Here is a 27,263-nt window from a genome sequence, read left to right on the forward strand (position 1 = left end):
ATACAAAAAAGTATTGAAATTTTTTTTATAAAAGTGTTTTTCTTTTACAAAGGCTCTGTGAGGTTCACAGAAGCATAGTTAAGCTCAAGCTTAATTGAAAACTACAGGATTAATCAAGAGAGAGCTTCCGCCCGTTGTTTGACATTGCTTTTCAAGTCCCCATTCTGATGCTGCTAATCAGCCATTCTCCAATACATTGCATCTCTTACCAATTTACTCTTATGGCATGTGCTTTTTCAGTATAAAAAAGAATTGCTTCTACTAATAAAAATAATAAGACAAGATGAGGATAGTGTTTGTACAGTTAGTCATATTAGGAAACTAATAAAAAAAATTTACATTCAGAGTTAATGCAAACTTGAATATCTCAGGAGGAAGCCATTTTGTCAGCCACGGCCGCTTGGGAGTGAAGTTGGATTTAGGTACATTAGAGTATGGTACATTTTCCTTTTTCCACCCAAGGGTTGCTTTTCATCAGCTCTGGATTCAGAAATGGGTCTTCTGGAATGCTATCTTCTATCCACTTCATCAACCTACAGAGAAGAGGGGAGAGGCGGGGCAGTTAAATGGCTCTGTACGTTTCTCGTGGTCTTATTCTGGCTGAAGTGGAGCTAGAATGTTTCTTTTCATCGTTATGCAGTAATGATACTTAGCGTCCCCATGGCATCTCTCAGTCGGCCGTCCTGTCAGGTAGGTAAAATACTAGTATCCTCAAAAGACCAGGGGGCTAACCAGATTGCCCACGGCTACACAGAGAGTCAGGAGTGTGACTGTGAAGAGAACCCAGCCGTCCCACCTTCTCTAACGCTAAACCCTCAACGCCCAGACTCTGAGTTTCCCAATGCCGTTGGAGTAAGCTGAATCGGACGCAGCACACAGCGTTGTCCAGGGTGGTGGCGAAGCCCTGTGGGCTGTTCTGTGGTGTTGGGAGCAGGAAACTTAGCAGGTGAGCAGCGGTTCTTGCCTTTTGAGGCTATATTTGGCTCTTTAGTTTTGTCCGTCCCTCGCACCTAGTCTCAGCAGGCTGCCCTTGGGATGTCTGAGTGGGTGAGCTGCCCCCAGGACTCCTGGCACCGTGTTCAGCTACACTTACAACTTTCTGTCCTGACTTCACTTCTCTTACTTTTCAGTGTATCTTCCCTTTCACGTGTCTTGCTGACTACGCCCCTCCTCCTCCTTACTCTCCCCCACTTACCCAAAGGGTGTAGCCTGTCGGAGGCAGAGCACAGAGAAGTGTGGGGTGGCAGGTCTCTGCGTGAGCTTCAGACCCTGGGCATGTGACCTGTTCCCATAGCCAGATCTATGAGGGATCACGGGGAGGGAAGGTGGGTGGCTTCCACCTCTTTGTTGACAGAAGCAGCAGCGTATCTGCCGTGTGTTTGTGTATGTGTGTGGAGCTGAGATTCTGTGGCTCCCACATCCACACCCGCAGTGATCAGGCACATGGATGCATGTACACCCACTTCCCCCCCCCCCCCCACGCTGATCTGGTGCCTTCATGTTGGGGATCTGGCATAACTGCAGAAGCTACAGGCATAAAAGGTTCTGTTACGAGTTTTACAGTGTTAGGCAAATCACGTCCCCAGGTCTCTGAGGTCACACATCCTCCTGAACGGGCGGTAGCAACAGGCTCAGTTACAACTGTACGCTATTTTTTCAGTAAAAAGAGCCTTGCATCCCAAAAGATCCTAGAGAGCTTTGCAGCTTTAAGCTCTTTGAAAGTTGCCACCTGGAGCAGAGCGGTTTGGGGAACCATCTTAAGTGGTGTTGGTGCCCCCGTTGCCCTCCGGTGACCAGGAGACCCCAGACTCGGGTAACTGGAGAAGACAAATGAGCAGATCATTTTTCAGCTACTTTGTTTCCAGAAGGGGTTGCCTCCACTACAGCACAGCGTGGGTCACATTTTAATAACGCGATTCTCTCGGATGCCTCACTCCCATTCATGATGGCGTGGACCTACGGTCCCCTCTCATTCACGATCACCTAACACCTCCAGGCTACAGTGATTATATGGGAAAGTAACAGCCCTGAAGCATTTAAGGTCCTCCGAATTTCTGCTAATGTGAATTAGCAGCTGAAAATGAGGAGTCAACATCATGTGACCTGTCAGCCTTCTGCAGACCACAGCTTGAGAACCTCTGGTTTAAAACTCCTTGGCTTTGAACTGTGCCATTCACACGCGCAATGGGTTACCCATCAGATTAATTTTTTTTTTTTAATACGAGCAAGTGTATTCTAAAGCTTGGAAGATCACTGCCCAGAGTGTGAAACACAAAGGCTGAAGTGTACAGGACAGGTCAGGGCTGAATGTCTTTATAACCAAGCTGTGGAGGAGATTGTAACAATGTAACGCATTTTAATGAACATCTCTCATTTCTTTCATCCCGCAGGAAAGCACTGGCCTCTGCTAGATTTGCCATCCTCCTCCCAGAGTGCATCATTTGGAGATGCCGCTGGTACCAGAACCGTTTGGTTTCACCTGATATTCATGACCGTCCAGAATGCTGTATTCTGGGGCACAGTTGGAAGGTTTGAGAGACGAATCAAGCTACTAATCAGTCTGTAATCTGTATTTCTCCCTCCACAGCCTGGTGAGGAAAAGTATTCAGCACACAGGGCTGGGCCCGCTTCAGATTTCGCCAAGGCTTTGTAGCTCGCGTTTGAAAGCAGCTGCTGTTAAACTTGTGAGCGTTGTCTCTGCAGCCATTCGGCAGTGACCCTCCCCTGGCCAGCACCCACAGCCCGGACTGTCGCAGCGCGCTCAGACGACCCCCGCCGTCAGAACGGGGCCCGGTGTGTGAGTTTGGATTGCAGCCTTTTGCTGTTAAACCTGTTACTATTCAAGTGCTGACGGTACCGATCTGAGCGGGGCACGGTAAGCCTGCACTGTCCTTGAACCCACGGCCGCATCTCTGCTGCTGCCTCTCCGCCAGTGCAGCTCCTTCCTGACTCGCAGCTCCCCGTTTTGTTCCGGGCCTGCCCCCTCACAAACATCCAGCAAAGCACCTCCCTTCTAACTTCCAGCCCCGCTGTTGTTCCAGGCCTGAGACACAGTCATATGCTGTTACAGCCGCTTATGGGGTGGGGATTTGGGGACTACACCAGGTGGAGGTGAGCGGGTGTTTGACATTAGTACCTCACTCACCGTCTCTATTCTTGTGGAAACAACACTCAGGGCTCCACGTGCAATAGCCAGTCTCATAAACAAGCACTTGAAAGGGGCCCCAAAGTTCCTGCGGCAAATTTATTCATCCCGCAAAGACCAGGCTCGGCTTTTTTCTTTTGCAGATGAGTTTCTAGGGCAGGTTTCACTATATTCTTAAAGGTGATTGTTAATAATTTGATTGTGCCGAGGAGCGCCAGTCAAGGACCATGTGCGAGATGCAGTACAAACACAACATAAAAGTCCGTGCCACAAACTTAGGCTAAGATGAGAAAACGGATGCAGACAGACAGGGGAGTATGAGGAAACCATGAGATGATATAGGTCAACGTGATGGGCAGTGATCGCAACACACCAGTTGCCTAACCACTGTAACATTTGTTGTAGGCTTCACAGCAGAGGAGAGTTTTAAAGAGGGTGTTGAAGGAGGACAGTGAGCTGGCTTTGTGACTGGAGACCTGGAAGGATTGCAACCTTAGCAGCACACAGGAAGTGAGTCACCGGGCACGGTCATGACTGTGTGGACTTTCAAATCTCTGCTAACGATTTAGCCCCCCACCCCTCCACACTTCAGCTAGAGGTTGCAGTGTTGCCGGCTTTCTCAATATTTGGTATTTTGTTTTTAAAGCCCCCGTCCCAGAGTCAGGTGAGTCTGTGCGAATCTCAGCTTTCAATAAACACATAACCCCCATAGCAGCTCAGAAACCCCACGGCAAATAAAAAGAGCCCAGCCTTTGTTGTTTCTCTCGTTTTCTGGGCAGGCTCCATGTTTGTTTGAGGATTTGGAGCTGCTGATGTAACAGGTGAGAGATTTCTCAGCATCCCTCTGTGGGGAGCAATCTCAAAGCCCGAAGGGGTGGGAGCTTTCTGTGGGGCAGAGGATGATGCAAAGGCAGCTGCATCTGATGCTATGGGAACACCAGTCTGGGAGCAGTTGGGACGGCACTTCTGCTATCTAGATAGGTCTTGAGTTGGATTCTTAGAGCTACCAGGGCTTAAATGAACAGTGCAAGGCTCCTTTCTCAAGAGAATTTGCACAACACTACAAAGATTTGGAACTTTACAATGTCATTAAGTTGTATGAATTTTCCAGAAGACAGGAGAGATGCCTAGAATGGAATAGGTCCTGCCACATGCACTATGGAGTTGTCCCCAATGCAATAAGTTTTATAATACGAAAGCACCTGACAGTGCAGATTTTCAAAGGTAAATGCAAATTCAGTGGCAGCTCCCTCTCTCTTGCACCGGCAGATGCCTGCCTTTGCACATGTATTTGGCACGACTCTGTTGTACATGCACTTATCCAGGCTGTGGGTGCGGAGAGGGGAAGTAATGTTTCTAGGTGCACTTCCAGCCCGGCTCTGCAGGGAGCGCTATCTGCAGGCCTGCTGAGCGGTGAGGGGTGCATGGCCACCATTAAATATGGACTAAAGCAGGAACCCTGCAAGCTACCACCACCTCATGAGCAGGTCACCAAAGGGGAAGGGTCCTTTGCTTTCTAATCCAGGGGGAAAGAACTGAGAAACAGCTGATCCAACCCAATCATGGCTAAAACAGAGCTAAACTAAAGTTAGGTGCAGACATATGTTAACCTAGCGTATCCCTTATCCTGGGCAAATCTTTCCTGCTGGCCTGGTCTTCTTGATGCCAATTTATTTCTGGCAAAGGGCGCTGGATTCAAGACCCTGGAGTCCGCTGTCCTATGCGGGGCCAGCAGCAGGGCCCGCTTCCCGCAGGGCCTGCCAATGCACCTCACTCCTCCTAACTATGCAGAGCACCTAGAGGGGTTTTCTTGTCTCGGAGTCTGTCTCATCTTTAGCCTTTCTGCTGAGGCTGCTGACAGAGAGAGCAAGATTCTCAGCTAGTGCATATCAGCACGGCTCCATTGATCTGAAAGGAGCTACTCCAGTTTATATCAGTGTGGTCCAGTGTGCCTGCTAGAGTGACCTGTTTGAGATGAGGGCGTATATCCACTAGGCCTTGATCTGAGACCCACCAACTCGTTCCATGTGGACTACTGAACGGCCGCCAGAAGGGGCCAGGGGAAAGCATTGACTCACTCAGGTATTGTTTTAGAAGACATCTCCCTCTTGTAAGCCAGTTGGTATTTCAGGCTGTCTACTTCCTTCTTCCACTGCGGGAGGTCCCATTCATCCATGGTGGCAGGTCTTAACGAATGTCCTTTCTAATGTGGAAGCAACCTGGGCTGAAAAAACAAAGGCAAATTTACGCTCGTTAATACTCCCAAAGCCCGTTCCTCCTCAGATGTGTTGGTTGTAGCTCGTTCCCTCCCACTCTAGCCCTTCATGGCTGAACACGTCCGTGTTGGACGGCCGTTGGAAATGAGCTTTCCTACGGGTGTGTCCATTCTCTGGGAAAGAGCTCTGCCCTGCCGTTCACAGGTGAAGTGGCTTGTCAAGAATGCATCAAGGCTTTCTGTGCAGCCCGCCCCTTTGCCTGGGACCTGTTGGGTGTAATGGGCGTAATGGTTACCCGGTGATGGTGGCTCCCCACGTAGCCCTGCCATAAGAGTTCAAACAAAATGAACTCGCAACCTGGGAATTAGGATCTGCTGATGCAGAATCCCCCCTTCGGCATATTCACCGTGCATTCTCCACGGACTCTGGCTGTCGTCTCCACTGTGGGTTGCAAATGGTCAGCGAGGTGATGCCAGGAAGCTGAGCTTTGGCTACCCTTCATTGTGGTCCCTGGCACTGACTTCCCGCCCCCCCAAATCTGCTCCTGCCATGCCCTTAGATGTCCTTCCAGACCTTTACCAGGGGCTCATTGTTTGCAGCTCCTTCACTGCCACCCAGCTCCACCTCTCTAAACTCTTAGGCCAGAGCTGCACCATCGTTTAACAGCTGTTGCCCTTCACTCTCTTCTTTCTATGATGCAACTGCATCATACCAGGGGTCCCTCCCATGCATCAAGGGTCCCTGCTGTGGCTGCTGCTCAGTCTGAGGCTACCACTAAGGAACTAGGTCGGGCTGGTGTGTTCATTTGAAAGTAATTCTCCCCCACGTTGATCCCCTTCCCCGCTGCAATTTGCATAGTGCATCAGATGGCATTATCATTTGACTAACAAATCTTTTTGAGTGCTGCATGGGGAGGGAGAGCTGGCAGCTGTTCCTGACCGATGGGAATGAAGGATTTAGCCTTGATGTAAATATCTGCCTTTCAGGAGTAGTCTGACAGCGGGCTAAGCTCCAAAGTGGGTTGGACACATGGTAGTTGCTAACCACAGCCCCTTCATTCTGAGTCCTGCCTTCCCTGGATGAAACCAGGCCCAGATCCTGCTGACTGAGAAGCTCCTGGCATTGTGTGTCTCGGGGTCAGAGAAGAGCCAAATGTACTTGTCTCGGGTATTAGGACAACACTTACACGTGGCATCTGAATATAAACAACCTGGGATTCGGAAAGGGAAGGGTTAACTAAGAGAGATGCAACGAGTGACTTCCAGGGGAGACCAACCAAACACCATTCTTCCTCAGTGAGCCTGGGGAAGGCTTCCTTTTGGATACCTGGGAGAGACCCACCAATGTTCTGATTTGGGCGAGTCGCTGGGGCTACACATGCAGATACCCACTAAGTCTGGATATGAGAGGAAAGACCAATTTCGTGTGAGGGGCTTTCAGACAGCTGGGGAGAGGCCCTGGGTCAGAGGAAAGAATGCTCGATAAATCTCCGAGCCAAGTTTGGGAGTCCCTGGGCATAGGGCTAATCTGCCAGTGGACACAGAGGAGGTCCCACCACCGGAGACAGGCTAGGCCATTCTAACGGTTGGCTGTTGGCAAACACAGCTGAGCACAGCTTCCTAGTGTCTAATCTCTAACAAGGCAGGTAGGCTGGAAGAAAGATAGTCCCGTGGATAGGGTGTAGGCCTGGCACTTACGCCTAATTCTGCCACAGACTTCCTGTGTCACTTTGGCCCAGGTCCTCATAGGTATTTGAACACCTATCTCCCATTAATTTCAATGGGAGTGGGGCTCTCAAATACCTTTCTTGTCCTTGACTCTCAGGGGCCTGATTCCAACATGGAGATAGAACCCATCGAGTTTGTTGTTATAAAACGTAGCGGGTTCGTTAGTTTGCTGTCTGCCTCACCTAGCATTCTCCTGGTGCGTCACAAGCCCATGAGACCCTTTTGAAGCCCCAAAGGGAAAAAAGCATTGCTTTCCTGCAGAGCATGCAAGGAATGGTTCAGAGACGACTCCTGGATCTAATAGGACTTTAAGGGCCAGATTCTGGTACCCTTAGCCTGAGTCATACATTACACGTAGCCTCACGGAAGTCAGTGGGACTTCGGCTGGAGTAAGGCGCTATTCAGCACAAGTAAAGCTATCAGAATCTGGCTATGGTTGCAAACGCTGGGCCAGACCCTTAGCTGCTGTGTTGTCAATCAGTCAAGCAACATTCACTTTAGTGGAGCTGCAGCAATTTACATGCGCTGCGGATCTGGCCCATTGGTCGTACAATTAACAGAATGATCCATTTTGTATCATTTTACTAAGCAGGGAGTCCCGTGGGGGGGGAGGGGGTGTATAAAAACCTTGTTCTCTCTGTCTATTGACCTGTTTGTTGTGCATGAGACACTGAAAGCTCTGAACCCCATCTCACAAGTCTACCTTGGTCACATTTATATTAAATTGGGCACAGATAGTGCAGCTGAAAGGTGCTGGCTTGACGGCCCTGGTTCTCTGCTGTGCCTCAAGCAGCTGCAGGGCAAACGTCCCTCACACTCTGTCCTACCAACATGCTTCAGGCCTGACCTGCAGGCTCCCCCTATTAGGTCTTCCAGTGGGGTTCAATATGCACATATCATTTCTCTGGGCGGTATGAAGTGCCAGTTGTCACAGTGATGGTTCGGTGATGTGGACAGCTCTCCATATTACTAGGAACTGCCCTGAGACCAACTCATTGCACACAGGTGGGCTTGGCAGAATTTGATTCTTGTTTGCGATGATTTGGATGGATCGTATCAATTTGTATGTTTAGATTTTTATCTATTTGAATTTTCACCGTTGAGGGAAATTCTGGGAGGAAGGTCAGACAAGGGCTGGGGAGGGGCAGCCAATTGTTCAATGACGGTGGATGCTGCGATTCCAAAAATGAAAGCTTTAACTGTTCAACCACAAATGCTCAATATCACATGTCAAAATATACAAAGTAAAGATGCTAAAAATCAAACTCTGAAACCTTCTCTCAGAGCATTTTTCTTACTTCGCCTCTTTGTACATTTCCATCCTCATGGATGGAAATATTGTATAGTTCTCCCCTCTTTAGTGTGTGTGGTGAAATTGACGTTTATCAGTATTTACTGGTAAAAATCAAATCCTCTCAAGCCAATACCAAACAGCCACCAGACGAGAACAACTTGTCTAACACCAGCCAAACCTGAGTCCTAGCCGGTGAACTAAAGGTGAAAAGCGCCTTAACAAATACCAATTTCCTCAGTCGTCTTGCTCACTCTCCGCCTACCAGCTCTTTCCAAGTCCGGTTCCCATTTCCTCCTGCCACCTCGAAATTAAAGGTTCCAGCAGCAGCTGGGGACTCCAGACTCTGGGGTACCTGTAGAGGTGCAATTTCAGGGGTCTGAGGCCCAGCCTCCCTGTTCAAAGGTGCAATCTGCCTGCACCAATGAACCCGCAGGCACCAAATGGAATATTTGCCCTTCTCCCTGCATTGGGTAGAGGTGCAAACAATCCGAGTTTGCTCCTGCAATTCAATTCTAAATACAACTTTGCAGGTACAAAGTGTACCTGCCGGGGAAGACCCTGCCCGTCTCCCAATCTGGCCCCTACTGTAAAGAGTATCATACCCACAGTGAAGCATATAGGCCTGTCCCGCTGCCCACTGGCTATTGCATTTGTCTCCGCATCGCAACAGCAGCCCCACACCTACCTTTGCACGAATCCACCAAAGTCAGAGCTAAGCAGCGGCATAAATAACACAAGAGCTTCTCATTTTATAGCGTGGGCTAGCAGGTTTTGTGCTTTGCATACGCTGCCGGAAGCATTAACATTCAAATAAGTAACCGGGAGAACCAGGTCAGCTTTGATTGCGATTTAGATTCTATGATGCCCTTAGGTGGAGTGTGGCACGTAATCACTTGGCCACTATAAATGCAGCCTGTGTGATGGCGGGGGAATACATTATCTGTGCTGCTAGGTTGTCAGAAGGGTGAGCAGGTGGGACGCAGTCCCTGAGTAAAGAGACCAAGACAAATGTTGCCTTCACAAAGAAGTCATTGACCCTTGCACAAGGGTGGAGGTCAGGCTAACATCCATGAAGACAATGAGTTACTCCTGTTTTACACGGATGTAAGTGAGATCAGAGTCAGGGCCGGGGTTTGGTTTGAGGTCGATATACACTGAGGGTTCACTGCAGGCTTTTGCAGTTGGGTTCATAGGCTTGACTGGGCCTGGCAGGATTGTCCCCACTGAGCAGCATAGTGAGCTGATTCGGGGCGATCCCTGTTACTTGAACATCCAGCGCTGGTCAGGTTTCCAACATCGACTGCCCCTTGCCAGCTAACGCCAGTTGACATGTGCTTAACGCTAGAAGCACTGGTGAGAGCAAGGGGCATGAGGCAAGAGGTGGGCAGTGATGGACCGGAGAGGCTGAGAGGAGAATGGGAAGGGATAGATTGGGGAGAGAAGAGAATTTAAAGGGGAGCAAGGAAGGGAAAAAAATCACAGAAAATAGAAACGGGGGGAAGGAAGCCAAAGGGCATGCACACTGCAATGTCGGTCTCGCTCTCATGCTGCGCCTGGCAGCTCTAGCTCTTTGCAAAGATGAGGCAGAAAGTATTCTTGTCCCTATTTCACAGCGGGGGAAATCAAGGCACAGAGCATTGACATGGCCTAAGGTTACCCAGCAAGTCCATAACAGAGTCCAGCTGAGACCCTGGAAGTCCTGGCACCGAATGCCACAATGAGCCCGTGATAAGCCAAGCTTTTTCACGTCTGAGGAAGGGGCCAGAAGCCGCAAGCCCCTGACCTAAGACTTTTCTCTGGGCAAGGCCCCTCTGTTTAACACCTCAGCCCCAATGGCTGGCTGGCCCCAGTGGGTCCCTGCTGCACTTTGCTGTCAAGCCGAGCTGCGGTGGGCAATGGCCAAGGCAGGTGGGCAGGGTGGTCCCCATCCAGCTCGATCTACCCTGGTCCCGGTTTGTCCCTCTGGGCAGCCTCCAGCAGGGTGTGGAAAGCAGCAGGTAATGCCCAGCCTGGCAGCATTGCAAGAAACCGTTCATGCTGCTAGAGCAGGCGGGCACTTGGGCATCAAAGCCTCTGACGCCAGTTCCAATAATCCAGTCGGGGGGAGGGGGGGCGGCCGCAGAGATCACCCCCCCACCCCCACCCCGGGCTAAGAGTCAGTGCGCCAGCGAGCGTTGGGATGCAGGCACCTTAAAGGAGAGCGAGGGGGCAGCGGGCAGGAGGGAACTCGTCAGAGCGGGGTTTGGTAGGTGGTCAGACCCATCAGCTCCGTTCCGCTCCTCCCCTAACCTGCGGCAGCCCCGGTGCTCGGTGGTATTTGTCCATCTGCCTCTGCTCTGCTTCGCAATCTAGCCCCATGTATGTGGCCCTTGCCCCAAAAGACCTAAAGCAACCCTGCGGAGCGGCCACAATGTTCAGCCCCCCCCCCCCCCCCCTGCATTCTCCAGCAGGGGGGCCACGGCCCGGGGGGGAGGGGGCTGTCTTAGCTGGGCTGCATGGATGCAGCAGCATGAGGTGTGCGCTCACCCGGACACACACACACACCCCCCTCACTGTCTCCCCACGTCTAGCCTCCAGCTGACCCTGCCCCCTCAACGCCACACACTCTCGCCCCGGGCAGCCAAAGGGCGAGAGCTGCCCTGACCTTAGCCTCGGCGTCTCGCTTACAATATTAGGCTTATAATGTTTTGGCCCTGATACTGACGTCCCCGCTGGTGAGCGTGACGCGGTAACAGCTTTTAGTGGACCAACTTCGGCTGGTGAGCAAGACAAGCTTTCGGGGGTACGCGGAGCATGTCTTGCCAATCACGTTCCTCTACCGTGACGGCAAACGCCAACAGGCCCCTCGGAAACCTCCACCTGCCGCAGGGATGCCAACAGAGCATCACCGAGAGGCCGCACATGGCTAACTTCAAACACACACATACACCCCCCTCCCATCCCCCAACAGAGCTTCCCAGGCGGGACTGCACGAAGACCCCGGCTTTTCAAAAGAACGGCAACGCAGTGTGACCGAGACTGAGACGCGAGTCCCAGGCCGCAGCTGCAAAGGGCCGGTTGTGCGGGGCACGTCCCATCGCCCCAGACTTTTCCGACACGCCGCAGACGCAAGCTCCCCGCCGGTGCCAGCGAGCAGCAGATGCGTGTCCCTGCTGTTGTTCCAAAGGGATGCAGGCAAATCAATAGCAAGGCACACAAGGCAGCTTTGATTTAATCTCTTCCCCTGGAGGGAGTGGGGGGGGGGGAGAATAATTCCTCTTCCCTCCCCTGCCAACGCCTTTGTCGTGCTGCTTTTCAAACAAACAAATGAAATCAGCCACCTACCTTGTAAGAAAATATGTAACCGGGAGGGGAAAAAAGTGCAGGTCCCCCCTAAAGGATGCGTCCTCCACTGGCTCAGCGGGACTCAGTGGCCCTTTACCAGCATGGATCCAGCTAAAGCTCTCCTCCCTGTTAACAATCGCCAATCCTCAGCGTAAGCTATTAATGTGCAGCCAGGCCAGCTGCCTCAGACACAGCGCCGAGCGGGATAATGAGACCGTCTTTTCCCCCACCCCACCCCAGAGGATTTTGCTGTTTAGCGGTTTGGTACTGAGCTAAGCCGAGCGCCAGCCAGCCTGTGTCCCTGGCTCCTGTGCTGATCGCGCCAATGCCCTCTGTGCTGGAGAACGGCTCTTGACCAGTCCGTCTCCTGTTGACAGCCGCTGACAGTAACAGCTCCTGTTTGGATCCCATAGTTACCTCTGCCGAAGCCTGGTGCCTTAATTGTCTCCCTAAGGGATCAGGGGCCCCCAAGAGATGCTCGAGTAGAATAACACGGTGGAATACAGTCGTTACTGCACCGCTCACACACAGCGATCATGCCTCAGGCTTTGCTGGATCCCTTGCACAAGATCGCCTGCTAAGTGTGTGCTGAGTTATTAAACAACCAACCGAAACTCTAGTCCCACTGCCGGCTTGGCCCCGGAGCCCTTCACGCAAGTGGCGCAAGAGCCGTCGGGCTGTCTCCGGCGCGGGTCTGTGCCGACTGCTGGCACATCCAGGAAGCCGAGCGAGCCCCGTCGCCAGCAGAACGAAATGGCGACGTTACAGGTTTAAACGAAGTCAAACGAGAAGCGGAGCCGTAACAGAAATGCCGGCGGATTGAAAAACCCCAACCCCCCTCTGAAAATCAAGGTAGCTAAACTGCTAAGCATTAAAGTAACGAACAGGGTCCCTGGTTTAATTACCGTGAAACAAAAACTAGAATAATCCCACCCAGCTAAATGTAGTGTCGCCGTCGTGGAAGACGTGTGAAAGTCGAGTGTCGAGGCACCATTGGGGGGTGGCCAACCTGAGCCTGAGAAAGAGCCAGAATTTACTAGTGGCCATGGCCAGAGAGCCACAGTAACACGTCAGCAGCCCCCCATCAGCTCCCCCACGCCCCGCTCCCAGCGCCTCCCGCCCACTAGCAGCCCCTCCAGTGAGCTGTTTTGTGGTGTGCAGGAGGCTCCGGGGAGGGGGGCCCGAGGGCATGGCTGGCTCAGGGGAGGGCGCGGGAAGGGGTGGAGTCGGGGCAGGGCCTGTGGCAGAGCCAGGGGTTGAGCAGTGAGCGCCCCCCGGCACATTGGCAAGTTGGCGCTTGTAGCTCCATTCCCGGAGTCGAGTCGGGGCCTGTACAAGGAGCCGCATATTAACTTCTGAGGAGCCGCGTGTGGCTCTGGAGCCCCAGGGTGGCCCCCCCTCTGCACGATGGTCTCGACTAGACGACTGGGATTCGAGACTATGCTGTGTGCTGGAAGAGAGTATGGGCTAGTAGCTAGAACTAGGGTGTCCTCTTGAACCCAGAGCAAGTCACTTCCCCTCTTCAGGTTCCCAGCTGTAAAACACGTCTCTTTACCAACCTGCCAGGCGCCTTCCACGTCTATTTACCAACCTGCCAGGCGCCTTCCACGTCTCTTTACCAACCTGCCAGGCGCCTTCCACGTCTTAATTCACTGAGGGGGTTGGTTTGTTTGTTTCCACGCTTGGAGCGCGTCGGGTATAAAGCGCAATAGAACGGATAATAATAATGACACTGAAAGCCTGGGCTGAAAGCTGCTCCCCAAGTGCCCGGTATCATATGACGAGCGTTTCATTCTTTCACCCTGATACGCTGGCGGCCCCTGTCTAAGGCCCCCAGCTGAGCTCACAGGTGTATTGTTGGCTCCACTCAGGAGCTCTTTCCCAGTCCCTGTCCCTTCCATCTCAGACCGGTGGCCAGTGGCCATGCCCAAGCCAGCGGCTAAGAGCCTGGTCATGCGGCCATTCTCCTGCCGTTTGCGCCTCATCGCTGCCGCATTAGACTTGGGTTTTAAACTGCAGCCAGCAGTGGTCATGAACCACGAACGAAACCTCCTGAGGTCCCTTCCAACCCTGAGATTCTATGATTCTATGAAACCCTTACCTGCCCATACACATCCCGTTGGCTGTACCCTGCTTCGAGCACATGGCACACACAGTAAGTGTCTGAGTACAGGGAAATTACCCCGTCTCAGCGGTTTGTATTCTAGGCCAGGCTGGCAGCTACTGCCTGTTGGTAAGGTTGCCTGATACTGCCTGTGACAACCCCGTGTTTTCAGTTACTTGTAACGGTGCCAGTTTTCACCTGTTTGGGCTGAAATGTTTCCATGCTGGCTGGGCCGCTGCCTCATGGTTTGCAAACATTCAGCCCAAACGGTCCAGCTGTTTCCAAGACGGAGGCGAGTGAAAAACAGATTGTTTTGCCCATTTTTTTTAAAAAAAAAAAATCCTTTGAAAAGCTCCAGCGTGCCCATGCTGTGGAACAAGGACTACTGAGCTGTAACATCCCACAGCTTTGCAGCTGGACACAGAAGACTCTGTCCGGGGCTGAGCAGGACGTTGCAGGGCTGGGCGGCTGTGGGCCAAGCCGAGGCTGGGCCCCGAACCGGGGAGCAGGGACCGTGTCTGTGCTGTGCACTCAGTGCTTCCCTCTGCTGACGCCCAGAGCAGTCAGGAGAAAGCTGCCTGATTTGAACACAGAGCCAGACGGCTGGGGCGACGGGGCGGAATTCGACTGGAACAAGGAGCCTGGGGTGGGAGACCGGGAGTTTGCGGGGCGGAGGGGGTGGAGATTGGGCCAGGAGACTGGCGGGTGGGAGATTGGGAGTTGGGAGGCGACGGATTCATAGATTTTTTAAGGTCAGAGGGGGCCACCAGATCAGTCAGTCTGAGCTCAAAGGTGACTGCGACTCGCTTGGCAAAGAGACTGGGACAAAGAACCGGGTCGGGGCAGGGCTGAGCTTGGCTGAGAAGCTCAGCGAGCAAGCCTGGGCTTTGGCCAGGGAGCCAGCAGGGGTGCGGAGGAGCGCCAGATTGGCTGAGGCACTGGGTTGTTGCTTATGCAGTGGAGGCAGGTGTAACAGGCGCCCTGCCCAACCCCTTTGCAGTGAACCAAAATGTGCACCACCCCAGCTGGCCAAGAAGCGACAGAGGACTGTTCTAGCATTATGCTGCTCGATGGTATGGGCCATGCTTTTTGTTACTCCATTCCGTGTCAAGCATTTTCGCTCAAGGTGGAGCCAGCTGAAATCAGCAGGGCCTTGCGAGTAGCAAGCTGAATGATCAGCGGCAGGGCTGGCTGGAGGAGATGGCCGAGGAGGAAACTAAGAGCTCCCAATGCTCAAGAGTGACATTTTCTTTGAGAACCAGTCGAGAGGGCACTGGATTGGGTGTCAGGACACCTGGGTTCCATGCCCCAGCGCTGCTGGGTGACCTTGGGCAAGGCCCTGCTCTCTCATTGCTTCTGTTTCCCCCTTCTCCGGCCTGGCTCTCTCTCTGTGTTTGCCCAGCATGTCCCACCACAGAGTCCCCGTCTCGGCAGTGCTATAACGTGGCTGGTAATTACAGTGTTGCCAGTAGCACCCGCGTGTGGCGCTCGTTCTCGTGTGACGGCCTCACCTGGGAGCAGGGCTAGTTGCCGGATGTCCACGCTTTCACGTGCTTCCGTCTCTGCCCGCTTCTCTAACCGCTCTCTCTTCAACCTGGCCCGAGTGGCGCCATCCAGCCGTTGTGCAGCATTCATGTGAAGACGCCACACAGACACGGCTGAGTTCCAGTTTTACCAGCCCTACACAGAGCCGCACAGGTGGCCGAGCAACACCGCTGCTTCGTTCGGGTCTGGGGGGTGTCTGCGATGGACGGTGGGGAGCCCCACTAGGAAGCTCCCAAACTGTTTAAAGGGATACCACCCACTTCCTAGTCACTACACGAGCCCTCTATTGCCAAGCTGGCCGAGGTGCCAGATCAGTCACGTCACAGCGTTCACAACATTTGGCACTGAGGTGCCCCCTCGCACCCCCCGCTTTTGCCGGGCATGTGGGGAGAAGCCAAGAAGCGACGCCACGGACAATGGGCCATGGTGACAGCACTATCATCTCACTGGTGCAGGCGACCCCCCCAGGCCCATGCCGAGCCCAGTGGGACGCTACAGAGCCTGCTGCTGGTGTCTGTGCTGGGGGGCGAAGCGGAGCCAGCGCGGCCAAGCTGGCGCCTTGCACGAGCCACACGGCTGCACGAACCCATTGAAAGGGGGCACGAAAATTAGTAAGGGCTCAATGCCGAGGTAAAGGACGGCAAGAGCTTAAACTCCGTGCGCGTGTAAGAGAGCACAGCTGGTAATGGGAGTCAGCATGCATAGGGACAGGGCAGCGTGTGCGTGTGGCTAATGGCTCTTGACGGTTCTCCAGCAGCCCGTGCTTTCTCGTCAAGGCCGATACATTTCCAGCTCCAAATCAATGTGGGCGCCAGGGTATTTGCTGTTGGCAGGTACTGTACGTCCATTATGGACAAAGTCCCTTGCGGGCTCCATCCGCTGCCTGTCAAATCGAAAGAACTTTAGGTGAGTCCCTGGGGAGTCGCTGCTCATTTGACCAGTGCAGACTCAGCTGATGGGAACCAAAGACAGAACCAAGTCTGCCTTCAAACCGCAGTACGAGCTGTGTTTTTACAGGCAGCAAAACCGTCGCTCAGGTCTCAGAAAAAACGGGCTAAGCGCCTTGGACTGGTTCAGTTTGGAGTTGATGGTCAAGGCACACAAGGAAAGGGCGAGCAGAGAGGGGCTAGCCAGCCGGCCGCTGTAAGAACGAAAGCCAGCAGTCCCGCCAGAAGGCGTCACTCTACTTGAATTATACTGACCTGGCAAGTCAGGCTTGTGGGGCTGCTGTGAGGACTGGGGAGGAAAAGATGGGGGTTTCTTGCTCCATCGTGGGGCTCAGGCTGTGTACCTCTCAATACACACACAATGCCCACTCGGGGGGTCTCACTGTGCTCTTTCCTCTGGCCTAACAGTGACTCCTCCTGCTGAAATCTCTGCGTTAGGCCCTGAGGCAGGTTCTCAGTCTGGTTGCTGCTCAGCATCCAGAACTTAATTTCCAAGAACATTTTCGCTGGAAATCCTGACATTTTTGTTAACTGATGTTCAAAATTTCCACAAAACCGTTGAACAGAAATGATGCCGTTCAGAAACGGCTGGCCTATGCCTCCCTTGGGCCGTTCTTTTCATGACAACAGAGGGGAAGGCACCACATGCATCATCTTTGCTGGGGCAGAGCTGGAGTCCAAAGGGGACAATATTGGGCCAATCTGCACTGGCGTCACTGAACCAGCCTCTGCAGGCCATTTGTTCACTGGATGCTCCTTCCCGGCCATAGCGTCTGCCTCTTTGGGCACCATGTCCCCTGTTAAAAGTATTCCAGGGACTTGAAAAATTGTCAAGGACTTGTATGAAGACTAAGGGAGTAATTCACCAGCGAGCAGGGAAGGAGAATTCCACTGCAGTCCAGGGACTCAGCTAATCCACTACCCATGTTCTCCGAGACAAATCAATTTATCAATATCACAGCATTGGGGCAAACTCTCTTTGGCTAATCTTGACCTCGAGGGCATGCCACAGCCGTTAGCAGCTTAACCCTTTCTGAGGCGTCACAAATATCATGCCGAAGCCCTTGGCAGTTGGTTTCAGCTTTTTAACTTCTGTCCTTTTTATAAGGCCATCAGGGCTTGCTCACACTGGTGACAGGACCATCTTCTGGGCACCAGTCCCAAGTCCTCTCTTGCTCTCGTTATGATGAGGCCCTCTTTTCCTGAGCGCCAGCCTGACAGCCCGGTGTCTCTGGTGCAATGTCAGGGGAGAGGGCAAGGGGCCCAGGCTTGCCCGGCCAGCTCTGAGGGGAGAGCCAGAAGCCTGCACCATCTCTCCGGGCGGTGCCTGACGTGGCAGCCCTGCAGCCAGGGACCCAGTGCCCACTCAGGAGGCAACAGGCTGGAGTCCCGGCATCCCCGACCAATGGAAAGCCCTGGCATTCAGGCTGCAGCCCCTCTCCCTGCTGCTGCCCCACTCAGGGCTGGGGAAATGTTGGGGCCTCCCCTTCCCAGCCTGCAGCACTGGCAGGTGCCCCAGCCTGTTACCTCCTGTGCGAGAGGCTGGCTCCTGCTGCTGACTCAGGCATGGCCGGGATGGGAGGTGGCGGTTGCCAGGTTTCCGCTCAGAGCTGGCCAAGGGAGGGGGACGAGGTTCCGCACTTCATTGCACCCCCGTCCCCCCATGATCCTTTACCTCTGCACAGGCCTGGCGGGAGGATAGTGCCCCTGCTTCTCTGCTTTTGCTGCCCACAAGTAAGTCAAGCCGGACTAGTGGCCGCAGGGCACCAACGGAAGAGCTCCAGCACCTCTTTCTTTGGGGCGCCAGCACTGGGCTGCTGTCCCTGTGCTCCCTCCTCCCGCCCCCCCATCACCTCGCCTCTGCGCGCCTGCCAGATAAAAACAACAGCAACAGCCCTAGTGGAAGCCGAAGTTTCTGGCACGTTCTTTGTAGCCAACCTGGAGCCTCCGGTGCTTTTCCCTTTTCAGGGAGAAAACTCTTAGGGAGCAGGGGTGAGTTTCTTTCTTTAGTTAGTTGGTTGATTTGTTTATTTCAGGGGTGGGGTTTGGAGGGGGCCTCACTAGACCTACATAATGAAGCCATGCTTTCTCTTAAAGAGAGCTGATTCGTTTTTATTGTGACACCAACACTGGGCTTTTCTTTGGGACTCTCACTCCGTGATGTTGGGCTCCTCGCTCTCGCTGGTGCACTGCGTTTTTCTAAACGACACCACATGTTGCTTAAAGAGGTCAGCGATACTGGCTTCAGAAATACCAGCTTACTGAGCCGTTGACATCAATCGTAAGCTCCTCGTGCCGCCTCTCCAAACAGTTCTGGGACAGGATTGGGGGGTTCACGACAAAATGACGCTGAAGGTGGGTTATTGGATTTTCTTGTCTTTTCCGACATCTGACTGTAGTGGCAGCTAAACAGGGCTAGGCACATCTGCAGCAGAGCCCAGAAAGCCCCTTTAGAAGAGAGCTTTGTTAGGGATGACGTCATTGGCTTTGGACTGGCCTGGGGCTCTGTTTACCCTCTCGCTTAGAAGCAACGGGGAATCAAGAATGCTGCAGCACCAGCTGCGGCAGCCAATGCACTGAGCATCTCCTCTGACAGCTTTGCCAGCAAGGTAAATGGGTGCGGGGGGCTGACAGCAAGGGAAGTTCAGCTTTTCTGTGTAGATTTTCCCGAGAAGCAGCAGGGGCCACTGGACAGGAACTCACGAGTCATGGGCCCTGTGCCTGGCTCTGACCCTGGCCTGTTAGCTGACGTTGGGCAAGTCACTTCACTTCTTTGCTTCTCTGTTTCTCCCATCCGTAAAATGAAGCTATGCTGCCCGCCTCTGCAAAACACGTTGAGACCGATGGCTGAAAACAGCTATGTGGCAGCTAAGCATTAATAAATCACGAGGCATCTGCTGCTCTGTACCGTGAATCAAGACTGGTACGTCGTGGAAGTTCAGCTTCCCATCAGACTAAATAGCCCTCCCTTGGGGTACTTTGGAGGAGCATACGTCCCTTTCTTTAGCATCATGCACAATTGCCACCCATCTGTTGGCCTGGCCCCAGCACACGGATCTGTCCACCTGCTCACATTGAAATATCAGACGTGCCAAATTCTTCAGCTGGTCAAAAAAGTCAGTTTTACAGAGGAATATCCCCAGCTGGGGGGCATCACCCCAGCAAACGCTTCTGGCCCAGACCTGGCAGATTGCAGGCCCAGCTTTATAGATTAGGGAATTATGAACTCCTGAAGTTTTGTAATATTAATGATTGTGGGCCATCTGTTAATCTGGCAGCCAGCAACGAGCTGCTGGTTAGTTGCTTAGTCCAATTTATTAAAAATTATATTTCTGGCAGGCAGCTGGAAGAAAGGTACTGATGTGTGCCTCTGGTTCATTGAGAGAGTCTTTAACTAACACCACAATAATGGAAAGTAAATGCGTTAGGATTACCGTATTGCCCCCAGACCCTCCCTGCGATTACAGCCCTTCAGGGCGAGGTGCTGGACAGACCAATAGAATGAGGCAGGCCGGTCCCTGAAAAGCTTACAGTCTAAACAGAGAAGGCAGACTAAGGGAGGGAGAAATGAGATATTATTTTACACTGGGGGAACTGAGGACCAGCTTCAGTGACTTCCCCACAGTTGTGGGGCCCAAATATTCCCTGGCAGAGCTGGGAAATGACCCCAAATCACCGGAGTCCCAGCCCAATGCCTTCATCCATCCTTCACACATGGTCCAATTTTAAAGCATCGATTTTGAAGTTCCCATGAATTCCGGGTTCAGATTCCCTTCTCCATCCCCTCTTCTGAGCCCAGCCTTGATAACCAGCCATGTAAGGAACTATCCTCACACTGCACCTGTGGAGGACAGCAGCTCCTGCAGAATGTCACAACTGCGCCTGTCCAATGCTTGACTTTGTTCATTCATTAGCCCAGTGAATGGCAGCATGCAATACGAATATGATGTTCCTTCTACTGGAGAGTTGGGCATGCTTAACCATGCGTCTGGAGGTGAATACCTGTACATTTCAATCTAGATAGTGCCAATGTGTTTAGCGACTTCTTACCAAGATGCCATCTCAACACCAGCTACCTGCCCAGAATTTTCATGTCACGTGCTGCAGTAACTCATTAGAGCTACTTAGAACTTTCCAGCCAGTCTGAAGCTCTTCCACTGAAGCCATGATGGGGGCTGAAATCACAGGCTCTTGCCTGAAAACTACAGAGCCCTCTGACAGCTTGCTTCATCTGGCACATAGTAAACGACCTCCGCAAATGCAGGACCTCCAGCCTGTGAAACGTGTTGCATCCAGTGGAAACCAAGTGCGCTACTGCTGTACTTACTTGCCTATCACTCCTACCTTATAGCCACCAAAACACACCCAACCAAAGACAGAGCAAGCTCATTACACTGCAGCCCTTGGAAGCTTTGAAATATGGAGCTTCTAGAAGACTACATCTATTGTGCTCCAACCCACTTACACCTCTAGACGCTGATCTACTCACCTTCCTTAATGCCTCATGCAGCATGATGAAGTCATTTTTGTTGGGGCTTTGATCTAATGTCAGATCTGACCCTTCTCTCAGCGAAGTCTCTGGTGTGTTTGCCATGAGCATCGGTGGCTGAAGGATCAGGGCTGTAAACTGTAAGGGCCAAATTTCCAACGCCCTCCGACGTTTGGAGCCCAAAGACGCAGGCGCATGTTGTAGAAAGCCAATCACATTTTCATTCACCGACTTCTGTCTTATTTTGCAATCTCACCACTATGTTTGGGGGACATGGTGGGGGAAGTAATAGCTTTTACGAGGGACCGAGTTGGTTGCATGCGGTCTGCTGGCCTAAGCGTTCTCTGTCTTTGTAAATCCTCTCCTACACTCACTGAGCCAGAGAACGTTGCGGCCAGCAAGGTGAAGTGGCCTGGTAACAACACAGCATGCCCCGTGAGGACAATGGAATCTCAGCAGAAATGAGCCCACCCAGCTCCCCACAAAAAACCCACAGAGCAAGCACTGCAGAGGTCATCAAAAACAGACTTTAGGCAGAGGTCATCAAAAACATTGATGGTGACCTCAGAGCAGGTGGCTAATTATGGATCTCTTTTGAATGGTGTTTTAGCTAATTTAGCTTTCTAATGCATGCTCAGAAGGGATAATCTCATTTAGCAGGTTAATTAGTGTGCTCTGTAGAAATAGTTTATCAGTGAATGTCCTATCCTGCTCAGCAGAGACCATTTAAAGGTATAGTACTGAATGTCTGGACTGCAGGAAAAGCCAAAGAGACCTTCAGTGTTGACTGTATATGGCACCACATCTTGCTCTTATTTTGATTGGGTAGTTGACTGCCCATTGAAAGTCTTAGAGTATGAACAAATGCAGAGATTTCCAAAGTTGGCAAGGGGGGCTTAGATACCTCATCCATATTCAAGTGAATAGGAATTTGGTGCCCAGAAGCAGGTTGCTTTGCACATCTCAGCCTTAATCTCAATATCAAAACTTGTGTTAGTAGTAATGAATAGCTGTATAGCAGCAGGGCAGAAAGGTCCCGTTGAGGCTTAGGCCCCCCATTGTGTCAGGTGCTGTACATACACACACAAACCCTGCCCCAAAAGATCCTGCTCTAATTAGAAACACAAAGCAAAGAGTGAAAGTAACAAACAATAAGTGGGGCTAGGGAAGCGAGGATGAGGGCAGTGGTAATAAAAAACATGATTATGTGGTTTTGTCCGCACGATTCATAGTTTTCTTCCACACTTGTAATCAGACTGTAGCACTCACTGTCACGGGAAGTAATTGAGATCAAAAACTTAGCATGATTCCAAGAGGGACTGGACATTTAGATAGATAAAAAGATTATCCAGCATTACAATAGTTACTACTACAATTTTCGGGGGAAGGGATATACAACCTTGTGTTTCATGTTTAAGATAATCTCTAATATTAGGGTTTAGATGAGATCTTCAAAGGAAGCAGATTAGTTCACGTCTGCCTATTGCAGGGTTTATTGCACCCACCTATGAAGCATCTGATGCTGGCCCCTGTCCGAGACAGGATACTGGACTAGACGGACCCAGTATGAGCTAGTCTGGCAAGATCTGTGCATAACTAGATGGTTCCTACATTTCTGTATCACTTGATCAGCTCCCCCTTCCTCCTCTATTTTGTAAATATAAAAAAATTCAGCTGTCGCCAATGGATCCTCATCCTCCAGGATGCAATCTAGGATTAAAATCGACAAGCGGATAATTTAGGAGCTGTATAATACCAGAGAGCATTGATCATGCAAGATTAGCAGCAAGGTCTAGTGAAATCATTTTCCTAATGGGTCTAAAATGAGCTGGAAATAAGCAGTCACAAGCACTCTGTGAAAAACGTGGTGTAAAATATACGGCGTACGGCAAATCTGTTAGCCCTGCCCCTTCAAAAGGCCTACAGAGCACTTGTCGTGCTGACACTGGCATAGGCGTCCAACTCCTGGTAACCAACATCTCCACCCTCCTCAAGCCAAGGTCATACATTGCCAGGATTAGCTATTATTTTATTAGTAACCTTAACTCATCAGGTCCGGGAGCCTCACAATGAGTCTACCTGAAAGACAGCTGAAGAATCTCGTGAAATATCTTCCTTTTTATTTTCTATTTGCAAACTGGCTTGATGCTGCTAAGAAGTCATGAGCAACATCAAGTGATAAAGGGAAGCTGTTGACCAGGAGTGAGCAGTCCAGTGCTAAGGAGGTCAACAAGAGTTGAGACTATTCACTCTTACAGGATCAGGCCCAGGTTGTAACTGACATGAGGGATGGACGACACAGCTCTTCTCTTGCACACACTAGGTTGTTTTTGGAGAAGGAGAAGTTACACAAAGTGTTAGTATCTTACCTTCCAACTATGGACAAGACCTGATTTCAACCCGGAGATAGCTGCAGCTGTGCAAATCCTTAGGGTCGGCAGACAGAGCCATAATTTCAACCGCCCCATTCCAAGCAGTGGTGAACACTCATGTTGGAAATGGGGCTTTGAGTGGCTGTGCTCGTAGTTTGCAGGTGGTTATACCAAGGCTGAGACTTGGGGCTAATTCCAAGTGAAGACAAAGCTTTAGCCTCCTAGCACCTGTTTGCCAAGCTGCAAAAGGGATATAATAGAGGTCATACAATCTAGGGGCCAGGGCACGTATCTTCTATACCTGCCTTTGACACTGATCTGCAGCGACATCTTGGGTGGACCACTTCCTCCTCTGTGCTTTAGTTGCCTACTCCAGGCTCCTATGTGTCTTGTAATATCTTTAGGGCAGGGACTGAGTTTTACTAAACCTACCATACAGCACTTAGCCCACCAGGGCCTCTGCTACTGAAAAAAAGAATCCCTGGTGCTGCTCATCAACAGATCTCAAAGTGCTTTGTCGAAGGTGGTCAGTAGCATTATCCCCCTTTCACAGATGCAAATTATACCTCATTCAGGGGGGCTATAAGGATCATGGTGCTCAAAGATCTTGGATGAAAGGTGTCTAAATATGAGCCAGTATTATCCAAAAGGAATTTTGTTTCTTTCACAATCCAGCTCCTACCCATAACATCAAGCAGCATCAATATCTGTTAGTAGTCTTTAGGATATACGCTATAGTAGGCAAACATTGTTCCCCCACACCCATCTTCAGAAATTTAAAGAGAGCAGTTGCTATGGCTAATCACAATCTCCTGTTAGGTTAGGAACAGTATTTTGATCATTTGGTCATACTTTTGTTCCCCAATTATCTCCCCTCCTGGGCACCAAAAGAGTAGCAGGAAATAACCGTAAATGTGATTTGATTGAGGTCAAGAAGGTATCCCCTAAGGTTGTCTTTAAGGCTCTCTTCTCATAAACTTTCTAATTCTTTGGCACGGTGCACAGCTCATTTCTCTGCTGAAGGCATCATATCAGTATTTCTCGGTCTGAATTATAATTTAAAATTAAAATTAGCTTTTAATATAAGAACAGGCTTCTTCTGCATACCGCAAAAAAGCCAAGCTGAGGTTTCTTGAACCTGATGCAGGAATTGTCCATAATTTGTAATGAAACCTGTCACTTGTAATATTAAGATAGAAGTTGTTGAATCTTCAGAAATGTTTTGTTCTTCAACTCAGACATCCATTTACTCTTCCTCAAACTGGCCTGTATTTAGAGCAGAGGATTTCACAGCATCGCATACATAGGTGATCTTAGGAGACAACCCTGCTGAACTTTTGATCTTAAGGTTTTATTTACGGCAAAATATAAGTTGAATTGCCCCCAAAGAGTTACAGGATACATGCTAAAGACTGCTAATGGTCACTGCACCTGTTTGACAATGGAGTTAGGAATAATCCCTATCAGGGAGTCTGAACAGATGTTCAGATTGTACAGTTTACTATTCATTCATTCACTGCACACGTCAAATTTAAGATCCGATTGTAAAACCTAGGGAACATTACTTAAGAATGGACAGGCAGGCCAGACGTCATGAGAAGAGTAGAGACACAAGGTGGGTGAAGCAAAAGCTTTTACTGGACGAACTTCTGTTGGTGAGACACACAAGCTTTCAAGTTTACCCGAAACTTTGCAACAGGTTCAGAAACTTACTCAGGGGGTCTCAGCTAAATGCAAGGTGAAAGATGGTTCAGCATAAGTAGTTAACACATTTCAAAGAACCAGTCAAGGTGAAGTAGCTTGTTAACACTGCATAATTCCTAAATATTTACATCTAAGGAAGATTACCCCCCACCCCACCATACTGGATATTGAGAAATAAATTATTACACATTTCTAAAGCTCCTAGACCCCTAGCACCAGAGTGCTCAGTAATAGTACTTTCTACTTAGACAGTGCTTTCCATCAGAGAATCAGCTCAATTTTACTCAAATTCAGTGAGTTTATCCTTACTGGCCAGGTAGAGCATGGAAGTACTATCCTGTTACTGATGAAGAAACAGAGGCACAGGTGGTTTGTGTGACTTGCACACGGTAACACAGGAGTTGTGAGGCAAAGGCAGGAACAGAACCCTGGTTTCTGACACTCAGTCTTGTGCTACAGGCAGAAGCCATTCGTTAGTCACCCATTCAGAAGGCCATGGCAATGGAATTCTGAAACATGGTTCTTGAATTGCCAAGGTTACATGATGCCACCACCATCTCCAGATGCAAATAAGTGATGCCCCTTCCTTGAATCTCTATATTAGAATTGAGCTAATTTTCAGATGAAATTTGACTTTGCATGCAGACACGTTCATTTTTTGGGCAGTACTGGCTGTATAATGGTGTCTGTTAAAGGAACACCCCAGTTTAGATAACTTGGAAATTTGGATCAGAGAAATACTAGCAAAAAAACTCAACCATTTTTGATCATATAGAGCTTTTAACATCTGAAATGAAACTCCACTTATCTTGATTACTCATGCATTAAACCCGATTGGCCTTCAACCTGACATCCCACACTGACCACCAGACTTAAACTTTTGAGGTTATGTGGATGCTAGTCTCACAGGAAGGCTGGGAAGAGGTTTTCAACTTCTGTTTATTATCCAAATTTGGATAAACAAACAGCTATAAAGAAATTTGGTCTTCAGAGAAAGCCAGTTCTTCATACACATCAGATTACCCCATTATCTATAGCAGGGGCGGGCAAACTTTTTTGGCCTGAGGGCTGCATCAGGCTTCTGAAATTGTACGGAGGGCCAGTTAGGGGAGGCTGTGCCTCCCCAAATAGCCAGGCATGGCCCGGTCCCCGCTCCCATCAGACATCCCCGCTTCTTACCCCGACAGCCCCCCCAGGACCTCTGCCCCATCCAACCCACCCTGTTCCCTGATAGCCTCTCAGGGACCCCTGCCCCATCCATCCTCCCCCCCCCCCCCCGCCCCCCAGCTCTTGATCCCCTGAGCTCCCAGGCCAGGATCTCAGGCAACCAGAAGACAACTAACTGGTGTGATGGGTAAATCTTTTGTGTTACCAAGAGCAAAGGCCCTCTCCCTGCTCAAGGACTCTTTCAGTAGTGAATGGCCCAGTGGTCAGGGTAGGGTAGGATAGGATAGTGGGATTTGACAGGTTTCACTTAAGTGAGGGAAGTACTTCTGAGCCTCATTTAGAAAAAAATATACAGTTTTGCATTTCTGATGTCAGGATATGATTCTCTTTGCAGTCACTTTGCTCAGGGATGAACAGGGAGTTAAAGTGTCAAATGTGAAGGCTATGCTTTTCTCTGTCCTTTCCCCATGTATGACGGCCATCCCCAATTCCTCTAGAAAGGAACCAATATATCACAGGCTGAAATAAGCGTATTTTTTAACAGAAGATTACATTGATCTGATGAGTTGGGAAAGTGTCAAATGAGAAAGGACTTGGCAAGGTGTGATGACCCTTCCCCCGGATACTGGGTTTAGTTTACAGCTGAAATGATGGGATTTGTGAGTTGTAAGAACATTGACAACTTGGGGTCTCATAAAGTCTGTCTCTGCTCAAGATCACCAGGACTGGAAATAGCAGTTTATTGCAGGTCAGGACCCATGTGCATTTGGGAAAGGGGAAACTTGAATAGCCTCTGCTTCCAATAAGTGAATAGGCATCAAATTGCAAATTAAGTAAACTTGGAAGGATTAGATTTTTAATCCGTAAACATAAATTTCATTGCACACACACAAACCGATGAAAAATATTTCCATCAATCATCAAAACTGAGATAGGCAAACAAAAAATATTACTTGAGAGCTCAGAGTTGGATTCACAGATACTTAGTTTGTATATTTTGACATGTTACGCAGACAATGTGTGTTTAACGGTTTATAAAGCTAACCTTTTGAATTTCAACATCTGTCTCATTGTCTGACCCACCCCCTATAATTTCCTACAACTGTGAAAATTTAAATAAATACAAATGTTTAAAAAAAAAAAAAAAAAAGATATCCAGTGAAAGACTAAAATATAAAATTCTGCCCAGCCTACCAACCACCTACCAGAATTGTATTTGAACTAAACAG

General features: G+C 50.4%; 1 protein-coding gene across 3 annotated transcripts; it reads right to left on the reverse strand.

Annotated features, from left to right (window-relative positions):
- Nucleotides 1-61: 61 nt before the first annotated feature.
- On the reverse strand, nucleotides 62-12,275 carry GNG13 (G protein subunit gamma 13). Of its 3 annotated transcripts, none has more exons than XM_043523439.1 (3): nucleotides 12,124-12,275; nucleotides 5,224-5,369; nucleotides 62-533 (listed from the first exon to the last, which is right to left on the reverse strand). In XM_043523439.1, the coding sequence occupies exons 2-3, from the start codon at nucleotides 5,319-5,321 to the stop codon at nucleotides 428-430; spliced, it is 204 nt and encodes a 67-aa protein (XP_043379374.1). In that variant the 5' UTR covers nucleotides 5,322-5,369; nucleotides 12,124-12,275; the 3' UTR covers nucleotides 62-427. The 3 variants fall into 3 exon arrangements, with proteins under 3 accessions (XP_043379374.1, XP_037765834.1, XP_027676868.1); XM_037909906.2 differs by lacking the exon at nucleotides 12,124-12,275 and adding an exon at nucleotides 11,707-12,106; XM_027821067.3 differs by lacking the exon at nucleotides 12,124-12,275 and adding an exon at nucleotides 9,068-9,132.
- Between the last annotated feature and the right edge of the window lie 14,988 nt (nucleotides 12,276-27,263).

The sequence above is a fragment of the Chelonia mydas genome, chromosome 10, assembly GCF_015237465.2.
Source record: "Chelonia mydas isolate rCheMyd1 chromosome 10, rCheMyd1.pri.v2, whole genome shotgun sequence".
In the NCBI taxonomy this organism is placed as follows: Eukaryota; Metazoa; Chordata; order Testudines; family Cheloniidae; genus Chelonia; species Chelonia mydas.